Raw genomic sequence first — 15,116 nt, 5'->3', positions numbered from 1 at the left:
TCATTCACTTGTTGACTGACAGTTATACTCAATTCCTCCAATGTTTCCTTGTGTCGGTATGAAAGTCTGTCTTCTCATTACCTCATAATTTGATGTAATCTGTCATTTCTCCCAATTCCCTTGTTAATAATGTCTCCAAGACAACCCAGAAATCAACTCATAAAGTATTTGTATATTTCTACCTTAATTATACGAATAACCCAACTTTACACCTAAAAGCAGGAGTTTGTATTAGATTCTGTCAAATAGTAAACTTCCTAAATATCCTAAAAAAATGTTCAAATGGAATCATCAGTTAGGATTCTTAGTGAAATATACATTATCTGAGATCAGGGCACATGGTTACATGCACACATTAGTACAATATATAGTACTTACTCCTCCCCTCTTCCTAAGATTGTTTTTTTTTTTCCTATCCGGGCAACTACAGAGCAAAGAGGACCTTCATTTTATTTTCTTAAACACAAATTTGGGTATCTCAGGAATCTGATGTGAGGGTTTAGCTGCTGCTACCATTCCCTCCATCAACAGCGAATGCAAGTACTGATCCTAGGACAATTCATTTAGCAGGTAGCCTCACTTAGTGGGAAGGGAGTACCTGTTGCCAGCTTGAACCAAGAGCATTTTTGCCTTGTGCCCAAGACATGGTGGGAAGAAAATAAGCAGGGATTGCATGTGTCCAGGTTTGGATATCACTTTAAAGAATCAAATTAGTTTCAATTTTTCAGTTTTGTTACTGTTTGAGGGACAAGGAGAGAGAAAGGACACCTTACAAAAGAATATTTCTGATAGGTTAGACAGAAAAGGCTCCTACTAAAATGCAATTTTCAGTATGTACACTGGGCCAGGAAATTAATGTTTACTTTGTTGGATGAAGAGTTGAATAGATTTTGTGCTGGCATTCTGCGTACTGTGAATTTCACAGACTAGTGTAAAACAAACTCCTAAATTGAGTCAGGAGCTGAATTTCAGATTTTGACGAAATTTCTAACTAACCCTAAACAAAATTTTCACAATCTCCCTTGCTTAGACTCCTTAAGAATAAATCTGACATTCTGTATAGTTTTCAGGTGGCAATGCTTGTTTTTCAAAACAAATGTACATGCACAGACACATGCACAGAACTTGGTTTCACCTTAGTTCTTTGTATTTTTACAAAGGTTGTGAAGGAAATATGACACACAAATACTTTGACTTTAAAGGGAGCAACTATGTAACTTCCAATACAGCTGCCTAGAATTATACTTGTGCATATATTGGTGCATGTGACATCTTTAGCCCACTTCTCAGAATGAATGCTTTGTATATACAAGGAATGGAGAAGGTATCAACCACTTCTCTTTCTGGCCACTGGGCTGATGTTGAGGTAAATTGATTTCCATCTGGATTCTCTCACTTCCTCTGCTCTTATATTTTGGTTTCAGAGTAACAGCCCATGACTGAGAGTAAGCATAAATAGTAGCAAGGAAGTAAGGCATGGAGGCAACAGAGCAGCTGGCAGAAGATGAAATGGAAAGCAATGAGGTACAGACATTTATGTATATGCAGTTGGTTATACAAACAGATATGTCTGGGTATAGTTCACAATCTCAGGATCTTGCTTCATAGAACAAGAAAAAATTCAGACAATTTTTCACCATTACTCTCTCCTCATATATCTAAACTTAGACTTTACTATTTCATTTCATTCTGAGTAGTAATACAAGTGAAACAATCTTGACTTTGCAGTATTGTCTGTGCTTTGAATAATCAACTGAGATGGTGTCTCTCACATTTCAAGCAAGTAACAAAGCTGTCAAAACATAGATGACCCAAAATATCTAACTGTTCATGGAAAATGGAACTGCTCCAGAAGAGAAATAGTTAAGAAGAACAAGGGCTTTCCCCGAGTATCATATCTGCTATCATCCTTTACTAACCACTGAACTATTGTGGGCAGCTGTTTTGTCAATATGAATGTAATTTTGGTATTCATGAAAGAGTATTTTTGAAGGAATATGGTTGTGCCTAAAACCCCTTTATCAACTTTAGTGAGGAGGGTCTTCTGAAGGACAGGTTAAAGGAGCAAACAAAGGGTTAGAGAGATGAGTACTTAGCATCAAGTAATCAGAACTTGTCAGTGCAAAAGATTTGGTCAGTAGGGCTAAAGGAGAAAGGGGATAGAGCACTGATTGTAAGTTTATGTTTTCAGTAAAGTGACAAGTTTGAAATACGTTAAGAGTACTGGGAAGAGAAAAATCCTGCTCGTGACTGTACTGCTCAATGAACCTTTGCTTATGCATCTTGTACGTTGGACAAACAGATCCTTTCCCCATACTTTGCCACAGAGCCAGGTGCTTATATCTCCTGGGGGGAAGATGAGAAGTGTAAATGCCAACTCATGTAGCAGAGAGGAGTTGACTATAGGTTCCCTAGTAAGAACTGTTTAGGATGGTTTCTGATTTCATATGACGATGACATTTATGTAGCAGTATGCTGGCTCGAGGGCACTTTTTTGCTAATTTCATTTTCAACCTATTGACCACATGCATAATTCTACAGTTGTGAAATTGCAAGCAGTGCAATGAAAAGATTGCTCAGGTTTTAAAATCATTATTCTTATTTAAATTGTTAATACTTTTCTTCCTCTAAATAGTTTTAAAAATCTACTTGTTTTCAGTTGTATAAAATCTTTTTTAAAATCACAGAATTTTTGAGCTATTTAAATATTTCCATCAATCAGACACAGAAAAAAAATCTATCTGCTTAATATTTTTGCATATTACCTTTATGTTTTTACACCATATAAACTGTTACTATTTGAATTACAACCATGTTCTGTAATATTTAGATGAACTTCACAGGTATGTGTGATAATTGCAACAAATTAGAAGAAGATGAAAAAAATCCAAACTGAAGTTACCGTTTTCATAGGTTTGAATTGGTGTCTTAATTGGTTCTGAACTATGACTATCAAAGTGAAGAAAATCACCCAAATTTACCCTCCCCCTTAGTCAGCGGTAAGCTTCATAGGACCTCCCCAAGCCAAATAAGGTCAGGAAGAATGTGCTAAGCACTGAGTGTGCTAAGAATAAAGTTGAACTGGGATGGATAAGGTTACTTTGAACTCTATATTTCATGTTTCCCGACATAGCCCCCAAAGAACTGCAATTACGCTGGAGAGGCTGCAGAAGCATTGAACAGTTCTTTCTGAGTTCTTTTGATTTTTGTTGCCTTTCCATGACTTCCTGTCCTGTTTAGAGCTGTGTCTTTTTATTTTTTATTTTTAGTGTGCGCGGTTCTGAGATTATTAGAAAAATGTGCTGAAGGTTCACGGTGAGGCGTGGCTATTTTTGTTAGAAGCTGATACTTTAGACTGAGCTTTAAGTGGTGCCTCTGGAAGACCTTGGGTTGCTGTGAGAGGGCAGGATTCTGCAGAGGAAAAAGACATTTCAGAGGGGCACAAAAGAAGAAGGAACACAATTAGACAAAGCAGAGGACCTCCCTCCTTCTCATTCTGCAGCTCCTGCAAGAGCCAGCAACCCAGAAGTACAGTCTAAGCTGCCACAGTAGATCTTAACTATTTTACCATCATCATGGCTGAGATTACAGCAGAAGGTACAGTAACTCTTTTCAAATATAATTATTTGAAAATTATATGTACTTTAACAGTATAATTGAAATAGTATGTCAAAAAGGTTTGTTACTCTTATCAAATAATGCTTTTACTCTAGGACCATTTCATTTTGTGTGCTGGATTGCCTTTCACATTTCTTTCCTGTTTTTTCTTTCTTTTTTTTACTTTTTCAATCCTGTAGCCTGAGTTTTTACCAGTTACTGAAGCTAGTTCTCTTTACATCTCTAAAAATAACCTTAGTCTCAATTGCAGAACATCACCATTTAGGCAGCTCCATTAGAGTGATACAAGAGGGGAATGTCTAAATTTTTAGGGCATTCTACTCTTTGCTCAGGTGGTCCGTATAATGAGAGATTTACCTGAGTCAGAATAGTTTAATTTGTTGGCCCTGATTTTTCCTTAGGGAGCACAGAGTATTTGTGAACTGCATATGTAGTCACTGAAGGGTAAAATGTAAAAAAACATCTGAAATCCTTATTCAGATAAACTTCTAAAGGAGTCAGAGAAAATTGTGCTGAAATAAGTATGTGAAAGCTTGGCCTGCAAGAATGAAAGGCAATAGTATTAAACAATAAATACATATTCTAAAATATGAATGTTTCGTGTACTTTAATATTTCCTGACCATTCATATTTTAAAAATATTTTAGATGCATAACAATATTTTATCAACTGCAGTCAGTCAGAGGATATATTTAAAATGCAACCCTCTTTAATACTGAATATTTTTGTTACATTTAATTCCAACCCTTTTTTTTACAGTGTTTATATGAATTTTATAATGACATTACAAAAGGTGCTTTTAAAAAGTCTTCTGAAGGTTATTTTTGTTCTACTTCCAATTATGTTGTCTTTCAGTGCATGAAAGCTGTAGTTTTCATCTTCTATTTTTTATTGTTCATGCTTGTAAGAGGATTCTGCATTAAGTGCTACTAATGAGTGACCCCCTTCCTTCTAAAAGGTTGATATTAAGAGTATGTCAAGTTGTACAGTCGTTGCTTGATGTCTGGTTAGCCATAGCAAGGAGACAATGTGATTTTTGAATCACCAGTTGGACTGTTCTCTTATTTACTTCTGGTTGCAAATACTGACAAAACAGGTGTCTCAGCCTGACAGCTAAGACAAACACTAGTTTATTTGAATATTCTTAACCAAATTTGTTTTAAACATTGGTTGTATTGTAGCTGTGATCAGGGAAATCCACAGAATAACCAAATTAGTAAGATTTTTAGTCCAAAATTAATACTAAAAATAGAAGACTTTTCAATCAGTCTGGAAGTCTTTTCAGTCATTTGGTTTATTGAAGAAAGACAATAAAAGATCCTAAAATGAAATAAAAGATCCTATAAAAGAATCTGAAAATGTTTTTATTGTGTTTTTATAGTGGTTTTATAGGTATTCCTTAGCTATCATAATGTGTGTCTTTCTTCTGTGTTTTTCTTGTGCAAAGCATAGACTTTAGGTAGTAAAGGGTACCAGCTCCACAGTAAGCTGACCTTCTGTATGACAGGTAAATAAGCCATATAATTAGTTCAGTTTAGTTTAGTTTAGCCTAGTTTTGTTTTCACATATTTAGAACAAACTTATGTTGATAGACTGATTTTAAAACTCTGTATCCATGAGATGGAAATTTTACTCATGGAAGAAAAGTAAGAATTCTGCCTCAGGCTAACGTTTCACTGCAGTTTATTTTCCTCCAGGGCTAGTACTGGCACTCACAGTCTGAAAGTTTAAATATAAACTTCAGCAACATATAGTTTGATTAAATAAAAAATGTATTAAAATACCTGTTGCTTCACAGAATTTCTTCTTTTTTTTTCCCATATTACATCCCATCCCCTGATTTTCTGAGGTGTTCATGACTTGATTAGGATTAAAATACTTACTCCTTGGAATAGGTGTTCATAACTCTATCTTACAGTGTCAGCCTCATATCAGCCAGACTGTCGGGCTCCTTGCCTTTTGAGGTACCATGATAACACGTAGGAGAGCAGGCCACAACAGTGATGCAGGCTTCAACTGTGCCATGGCCAGTGTAGCTGCTGGTTTAGAGAGATGGTCTAGCCCTGGTAGAGTGTGTGGGTGCATATCTCAGGATACCTTTTTCTGACAGCCCATGTCAAGACTGTGATCTATTCAAAGATAGATGAATAGGGATGATGGGGAGCTCTTTCAAGTCAACATCATGATAGTGACAATGAGATTAAGTTACTTAAAAATGTTGCCACTAAGCAATGACCCTGCCCTGTCTACTTGCATCACAAGTCATATGTGCTATCTATTCTTTTCCACAGTTACAAATTAGTTGTGGAAATACTGGTGAAATGTACACAGTGAAAGACAAAATGAGATCTCTGAAGACAGCAACTTATAAGTGTCCTTAGAAAGTTGGCAGGACTTATGTCTCCTGCTGTCAAGTATTTAAGAGAAGATTCCAAGGGATTATCTTTAGCATTCTCGTATTACATGTCATTGCAGTCACAGAAATGTATTATCAAAAAGTGGAAGCCCTTAAAACTGTATTAAAAAAAAATCTCAATACAGATATTAAGTACTCTGTCTTTCCAACACTCTCAAGGTCTAATACTAGTATTATTAGTATTATTAAAATATTAATATTAATTAATATTAATTATTGATATTGTTATTATTACATTTAAGCTGTTATTATGTATTCTTCTAATGGCCAGGATCTTTACTATGATCCACCTAAGTGATTGTCTAGCAAGCTATGTTATTTTGCTGTGTTTATGGAACACAGGGATTGGACTGGACTCGATGGCAGATGTAGTTCACAGAATCACAGAATATACTGAGTTGGAAGGGACCCATAAGGATCATCGAGTCAACCCTTATAGGACCATCCCCAAGAGTCACACCATGTGCCTGAGAGTATTGTTCAAATGATTCTTGAACTCTGTCAGGCTTGGTGCTGTGACCACTTCCCTGGGGATCCTGTTCCAGCAGCCAACGACCTGGTGAAGAACCTTTTTCTAATATCCAGCCTAAACCTCCCCCGACACAGGTTTGTGAGGTGACTTTCCTCATCCTGCAATGGGCCAATATTTCTATACTGTTTATTGCCATTTATATACAAAAAACCTCTTTTTATTGCCCCCCCACATTTCTGCCCACATTCTGCTCCAGTTGAGTTTTGGAAGCACAAATTTTCTCCCTTCAAAGGCAAGCAGCATCTCTGAATTCTTCCCATACCACTTGACCTTGAGCCTGGCACCTCTGAGAAATGGCTTCAATCAAAATACAGCTTAATCTGTATGTGCACAGTAGCTCCAGCAGCAGCCTTATAGTTGGTCCTTTCTAGTCTCCTGCAGGTCACAGTGCAAGGTTGATGGCTGTCCCCTGACACTTTATGCAGGGAAGAATGAACAGAGACACAACTCTGCTTGCTGCAGTGCCCTGGAGACTGTGCACTGACCTAATCCAGGGAGGTGAGAAGAGGAAAAAACAAGGTTTCTATGCCAGCTGTTTGTCTACCACAAGTAACTTCTCCAGTGGAGCAAGAAGCAGGAATCAAATAGAAATAAGACAATGAGTTACAGTTTGGTCCTTATTTTGCTGCTGAGAGCTGTGCAACTACATATTTCCTCTATCTAGGAGCAGGCTGCAAGCAGACAGGTTAACCCTGAGGCCACACACAACTTGTCAGTGACAAAATCAAAATTAGCTTTTCAGGATTTCAGTCCTTTACTCAGGCTTGTTGATAGCTATGAAAAGTTTTAAGATGTAAACCATTTCAAAAGGCAACAAGATCTGCATACCTGAAGATTGATAGACACAAAACTAATAATATATGGGAAATAACCCTTTAGGCATATGAGGTTTCCTACCTTTCAGTTAGACTGCTGTTCAAGTTTGGAATTAGAAGGTTTCTATAGAATTCATTTAGCATCTAGTGAATTTTCAAAATGAAAAGGTGTCTTCTTTTTCTGGCTTTCAGTGTTAAGGAACCAGATAATATACCTTTTACAGCAGGGTAAGGAGAATGCAACAATTTTAGCAATGATTTTTTGAAGGAGTCAGTCTGTTCCTCTTTAGAACTACGGGATAAAATTAACAGCATAATTACCCAGAGAGACAAAAAGTCAGGAAACCCTGCCTGTAAAAAAGTCTTTGTGGGGAACAAAAGCTCCAAATTCTCACTGAAATTCCTTAAAATTTGTATTCCCCTGTGACTGCGGGCCTGGACAACTGAGCTTTATAGTTTGGTTCCAGCCTTGATACTTTCTCATGGCCGTTGAAGCAATCGTGAGGTCAAATTTACTATCTTAAGTTTTAGGTTTAAGAATTTGTGGACAATGCTACTCACAGCTGATACAGTATCTATGCATGTTCAGTTGGTACAGGGAAGCTCTTTAGGTAGCCCCTTAGAAAGTTAGCTATCTATGGACAGCAGGAAGACTTAAAACCAATAAACCAGAGGGCTAAGGTGTTGTTAGTCTGTGATGGGCTGAAAGTGTCTGCGTACAGTTAACTCTCCTTTACTTGTGGTCAAAGAGCTGGACTTTAGGTCTGAACATTTATTAATTTTTTTTTTTAAAAGAACCTGGTGCTCATAAGTATTTGGAACGTATTTTAAGGTTATTTATATAATAAGAAACATGTTTAAAATCCTAGTAGTATTTTCAAGTTATTGGGGAGATCAGTCACCACTGATTTAAAAATGAAATCTGTGCAACTACTTACATTCTCAGAAGTCCCAATCTACAGCTTCAAGCACCGAAAATTTGAAAAAAACTAGTCTATAAATATTTTGCACAATTTTACCCATTGTCTACAGTGTAAATACTGAATAAGAAGTAGATTCATGCTGCTTTTACTGCTTTGCTGTGGAAAGCAGAAACTTTTTTTTTTTAACCTTTTAGTTTAAATCATATGTCATAATATAGGTCTGGCTTCATTTTAGGGCATCCTGAGGACAGAGAAACAAGAGTTATCCTATTTGAATCAGGTCATGTGGTTACAGAAATGAAGAATCTTTTCTTTCTGATTTTTTTTTCTGATTTCTTCTCTCTTAAAAATATTGAGCTAGTGGACACTACTTATTTTACCAATTTAAACCATATTCAAAATAGTGGGAGGTGAATTGCTTTAAATTAAAATGATTGAAAAAACTTGATTTATTAAAACACCAATTTTAATCGCGATTTAAAGCAACGAACAAGGAATCTGGATTTCAAAATAGCAATTTTAATTTTTTTTACATATTGTTCTTTTTCCCAAAAGAATGGAAAACAGTTAGTAATATGGTAACTGAATACAGCCTTTCTCACTAAATTTGTGCCTTTTACTCTTAGAGAGACAGATAACCTGAAAATCCATCTATTAAAAAAATCTACAGTTTAGGAGTCATTTATCCAGATTCTTAGTCTTTTCATGTTGTTTTGGTTGGGTTTTTAATAATGGAGAATGGTAAATGGTGCATTTCTCTTTTGCTAGATAATGATTTAATTTTTACTTGTGGTTTCTGTCAAGCTTCATTAGGATGGAAATTGGAATTCAATTAAAATGATACAAATCCAACATTTAAAATGGCTTATTTGTGTACTGTAAAGTATATATAATACTATTTCTAATTTAATTTCTGGTCATTGCATCCTACAAGAATATGTTACTGATAGAGCTCATTTTCTTTCATGTAATATTTATTCAAAAGTTAGAAAAAGAAAACATATTTCTAGGGGTTTTTTTAAAGGCTTAATTATTTCTTGTTATAAAATAATAATTACGTTCAAATAGTAAAATAAATTGAATTAAGAACACATCCTTTGTATTTGCAAACAGATCATGCTCTCAAAAAAAGGCTACCTTAATTTAACTGTGTCTGCTTAGCTAGTGATTTCCAACAGTTCAGCGATTTCTTTAAAAGTTTTCACAACTCTAATGGCTTGATCATGGCTTTTTTGTTTAAATAAAAGTGATTTCTATAGATAGTAGTGTAAAATTGTAGTACTGTGGAAGTGTGGTCCTTAGCACAGGTTTTCTTAATTTCTAAAAGGGATTTTTTTAAAGACTTGTAAAGAAAACTAGTTTATGATTCAAAAAGCATCAACAATTGTATTCCCTTCCTTCCCCTCCCCCCGCAAAATCATTTTAGTGGGTCTTAAAAAAGAAAGTTGTTGAGGATTAATATTGAAATGTATTCAGATACGTGTAAAATGGGAACACAGGGTTTTTCATACAATGCTTTCACATTAAACTAAAACCAAATCAAAGGTGTGATCAAAGAGAATTTACAGAGATGGGCAGGCTTAATATCCTTAGCACTTTACATTGACAGATCAGACAGGTAGCACAGTACATGAAGCAGATAAGCAGATCTGAACTATAAAGTCACCCCATCTAAAGACTTAAGCTATGGAAAACCAGCTGTATTTCTTATCCATATCATCCCACTGTCATGTTCTCTTGCCAGCTTTAAACATTTTTACTGGAAAAATGTGACTATTTAATATTTTAGTGTTAGCCCTATACCTTCATATAAATCTCGCTTTAGTGCATTGGAACAGACCATTCAGACTTTAGATCCCTGAGTGGGAGTGTGTTTAAGCTGTATGTGGTCAAAAGGGATCAGCAAGATTTAGCTTCTAGGTCTTTTTCCTAATGTGTGCCAACAGCACAGTTGATTTATGTAAAAAAGCCTATTGGAATTACGCAGCAAGTACATGGCTACCAAAGCTACTAATGGTAGAGTTAGTGACACTAATAGGTAGCAGAGATACCAGATGACACTGTTGACAGACCTTGTCCTGTCCTACCTTTTTCTCTTTCTCCTCTCCTGCCCCTTTCAAAATATGTTAGATAATATTGCAGGTAGATTTCAGGAGAGGTAACTCTGGTCACTTCTTTAAATGTAGGTATTGAAGGTATTGATTTTTTTTAATTATTGTTTCTTCTATCCCAAACAGTCCATAAGCTAAAGTTCACCTAAGTTATACTTTCAGTCAGTTGTTCAAAATCATGGCCGGTGTTGGGTTTTGCCCTTAGAAATCAGAATGAAAAAGCAGTCACTTTAAGTCTTGAATAAGCCTCACTTAAGTGCTGTGGCTGATTTGTCCTTTTTTTAGAATAAACTCTGACAGCACAGTATGAACTTGTATCTGGCCTAAAAGTTCTTCTTGGTGCCATGCGAAGGCATTTACCATAAGAAAGAAAAATATTAAATGCCAAGCACAGGAAAACTTTCTCACTGGAGAAGTGCCCTCTTTCTATCTTCAAAGTTAGTTTTAAAAAATCCTTTACAAATATGTAATGAGTAAAGACCTGCTACTCCCTGTACGTGCTTATGTTCTGACAACTTCAAAAGTATCTCAGTACCTTTGCCTGGAGTCAAATTGTCAAAGGCACAATGAATCTAAGCCTTTGTAGCCTCCTTTGGTATGTAAATGAACTCATTTTTTTCCTATATTCCATTATGTAGGTTTAAGTCGTGGCTCTCTATGCATGTCAGGAAGGCTAAATCTTGTTTCAATCTTTGCTGAGAGGCTATTCACAATTGACACAATTACCATAAATATAGTTTTCTGGTAACTATTTTGCTGTTTTTAGAGACATAATTTAATACATTTATTCAAATGTTAACGTCCTTATTTTGCATTGACCTTTTCCTCCTATAGCATATAGGACCTTAATTTTGACTTCAGGTCTATCCATGTGACTTTTACTGAAGTTAGCTGTATTAATGTATGAGCATATCTGACACAAGATACAACTTACCATCCCAAAGAGGTGATATCACATGTATATGATACAGTTCAGGTTATATACCTTTCATAGTTTTAGAATCCAAATAGTTAAACTGTAATTGCAGCATAAATTTAGTATAATTTCAATTGCTATTTTTTAAGGAAAACATTCAAACCTTCTTCTTCCCAGAAATTTTGTTCAATCATCATTCATGTTAGGATTAAAAAATGTGACCATTTTACAAGGAGATATCCAAAGTTAGACTCATTCTTTTAAATATTTACTATTGATTTGGTTTGTTGTTTTGGGTTGGTTTGGTGGAGGGGGGGCGGGTTCTGGGTTTTTTGGTTTGGTTTGGTTTTTTGTTTGGTTGGTTTTGTTGTTGTTGTTTTCTTTGTGTGTGTGTGTTTTGGGGGGGGGAGTTGGTGGGGTTTTTTTGGGGTTTTTTTGTTTGGTTTTGGTTGGGTTGGGTTTTGTGTTTGTTTGTGGGGGTTTTTTACCAGGAATGTGTATTATATATTCCATGTTACGTGTATATTATAGCAAAAGACCTGTGATAGAGATTGAATGTGAACTCTGCCTGGAGCAGCTACATCACTAGATGGGTGACTGCATCCATTGACTTGGAGCAGAACCACTACATACTCTGCTCTTAATTTGTCTCACAACCTGTAAAGTCAATGAAGATGTTATTTTAGTAGTGGAGTGAGTTTTGAGAACACAAGATTTTCTACTGCTTCAAAAATGCAAGGGCTCAAAAATCTTTTGATAAAGTTTTCACTTTAGTAAGAGGCATGTCAGCTTAGAACTAAATACATGTGGGGGTTTTTCTCAGAAAGAGTAGCCCTTTTGTCAGATGGTCAAGCAGAAGTAATCCATGTGAGATACATCTATCCTAAAATGCGTGTCTTGTTCTAGCATTTTGTATTGATTACCTAAAAGCCACCTGAAATGGTCTAGAGAATGTAATGCTCTACTCTGCTGTTAGTTAACCAGATGAAGTGACGAATTTCCAGGGCTGTTACTAGCCCAAAATCTCTTTTCTCAACCTACTCTCTTCCTTTTCCAGAAATAAGTGCTGTGGGACCCTCTCCCCAGAGACACACCTCCATGCCTATTCCTTTCATTTATCACAAGGGAGAGACCCATGCGTTTTGTAATACAGCTTCATCATATTTCACCTGCAAGTTTCTATTGAACCAGAAGTGTCCAGTGATTTGCTGTTGTTTTCTTTTAGTGATTTATACAGAGGTCATGTAAGAAAGATCACAAGGGAAATTTTGCTAGGTCACCATTACTCTGGAAAGAGGGGAACTTTCGAAATTATGGGGAAAACCACTCCAAATATATGAGAATGCAATTTCAGGAAAACTTTGTGAGGTTAGCTACAAATATTGATAAGGCTTCAACACAGATTTAAGATTAAAATTAAATGTGAATTAAAATGTGCGTATGCAAATATTAGTGCATTGGGAAGGGGAATGTGGAATTTTATCAGTTAATGAATTAAGATAATTTCAACTATACAGGCAAAACAATGATGATGGTTAGGTTTTTGTCTTAAAAACCAATTAGTGGGAATTTCCTTTTAAGAATATATTAGCCATCGTTTCATTCATCATTCAGGATAGGCTAGTGCATTTCACACTGTGAAGTGCTAAAGGCAGTTTCACAGAAGAGGTACAAATGACTTAGTTTTACAGCAATATTTCTATCCAGTCTTCAGCATGTTATGCTAAGCATAGAAAATTAGAGACAATACCATTCTTGTGGAGGCTGGCAGAACAATAAAGTGGCACTGGATCTGATTTTTTTTCCCCATGGTAGTACCTAGAGGTCAAGACTGCAATGGACTAATCACTTTACTTTGTGTGGCCAGAAAGAGTCTCTATCCTAGAATCCTAAAGTAATTTAAAAATTTAAAGATATTTCCTTAACATCTTGGAGATGAAAGGCTTTTTGATAATAATTTTAAGTTTTCATTTTCTAGCAAAGTGAATATTAAAATATACAACTGTTCAAAAGTACTCTCACTAAGTTCGTGGATGACATCAAGTTGGGTGGGAGTTTTGCTCTGCTGGAGGAAGGAAGTCTCTGCAGAGGAATCCAGAGAGACAATAGATGGACCAAGGTCAGTGGAATGGGGTTAAACAAGGTCAAGGACTGCATTCTACACTTCAGCCACAATAATCCCATGCTTCAGGCTGGGGGAAGAGTGCATGGAAAGTGGTCCAGAAGAAAAGGACCTGGGGGTGCTGGTCAACAGCAACAGAACATCAGCAATCAGTGTGCCCAGGCGACCAAGAAGGCCAATGGCATCCTGGCTTGTATCAAAAACAGCGTGGCCAGCAGGACTAGGGGAGCGATTGTCCTTCTGTACTTGGCCCTGGTGAGGCCACACACCTCAAGTACTGTGTCCAATTCTGGGCCCAACACACCATGAAAGATGCTGAGGTGCTGGAGCATGTCCAGAGAAGGTCACTGAAGCTGGTGAAGGGTCTAATGATTAAGTCCTGTGAGAAGCAGCTGAGGGAGCTAGGGTTGCTTAGCCTGGAGAAAGGAGGTTCAAGGGCAACCTTATCACTCTCCAGAACTATCAGAAAGGAGGTTGTAGCAAGGTAGCAATCAATCTCCTCTCCCAGGCAACTAGTTACAGAACAAGAGGACATAACCTCAAGTTGTACCGGGGGAAGCTGGACATCAGGAGGAATTTCTTCATGGAAAGGATCGTTAAACATTGGAATGGACTGCCCAAGGAGGTGATGAAGTCGTTGTCCCTGGAGGTGTTCAAGAAGCAACTGGACATGGCACTTAATGCCATGGTCTAGTTGGTAAGGTAGTGATCAGTCAAAAGTTGAACTTGATGATCTCAGAGGTCTTTTCCAACCTAAATGATTCTGTGATTCTGTGATTAAATTCTTGAGAATATTTTTAGTGCTAATCTGTGCTATTTTGATATATAAACCATACTTTACGCTTTCTGTTTACTGACTGAATTTTTCACATGAGTAAACCAAAGAAGAAGAAAAGAGACTATTGCACTCCTCACTCTACTGGAGATGGTCACATCTGGTGGGCTTCAGGACCTATGAGATTCTTCACTACTCCCTGCCAGAGCCAGTTGCAGTGGGATGCCTCTCCTCCCAGTGCTGGATGGCTGTGGTGGTCCCATGTCCCCAGGAAAAGGAAGAGGGTGGCTGAGCCCATGCTACCCATAGGCACATACTATTCCAACCCAGCTTCTTTCATCACTTTCCCCACCTTTGGTCCTCCCGCTTATCCCATCTATTAAATTCTTAGTTCTGTTTTCTCAAATCGGTGTTACTCAAGCAGAAGAGGCAGCAACAGTATTTCTTGGTTCTTGTGCTTACAATGCTTTTGAGTTTATTCTCAAAGATCAAAAATATTCATGCTCTGAAATAATTTTTCAGCATAGCAGAAATTTGTCCTAAATATTGCAAACTTTATGTAAAATTTCAACTAAACCTGTCCATTCTTCTCTCTACGGTACTGAGCCACTCTGAGATGTGAATGCAACATCATATTTATTTGTAAACATCATGAAGGTGCAACCATTGATTCATTGCATCTGCAGACTCTGCCACTTTCCCCTCTATTCATTTCTCAAACTGTTAATATATTAGTGGAATTTCTCAAATGTGAACACAGTTTTAACTTCCAGATGCTCCTTCTTTCCCTGCAAGTACCAAGGTAGGCAGATATGAATTACATCTTCTCTTGAAAATAGATGTACCTTGGTTGAATTGGAACAACTCCAGTGTCAGTCTTGTCCCACT

The 15,116-nt window shown here is 36.8% G+C and overlaps 1 protein-coding gene across 1 annotated transcript in view; it reads left to right on the top strand.

The window, feature by feature from the left end:
- Nucleotides 1–3,138: 3,138 nt before the first annotated feature.
- Nucleotides 3,139–15,116, top strand: part of LOC113941233 (triadin-like) — a 69,646-nt gene continuing 57,668 nt past the window's right edge. The window contains exon 1 of the mRNA XM_027632394.1: nucleotides 3,139–3,597. Within this exon, the coding sequence (XP_027488195.1) occupies nucleotides 3,576–3,597 (22 nt within the window). The 5' untranslated portion in view covers nucleotides 3,139–3,575. The remainder of the gene's footprint in view (nucleotides 3,598–15,116) is intronic.

Source organism: Corapipo altera, unplaced genomic scaffold (genome assembly GCF_003945725.1).
Source record: "Corapipo altera isolate COAL_440 unplaced genomic scaffold, ASM394572v1 2b, whole genome shotgun sequence".
NCBI lineage: Eukaryota > Metazoa > Chordata > Aves > Passeriformes > Pipridae > Corapipo > Corapipo altera.
Note: the sequence above shows the minus strand (reverse complement) of the source record. Positions and strands in the feature narration are given on the sequence as shown.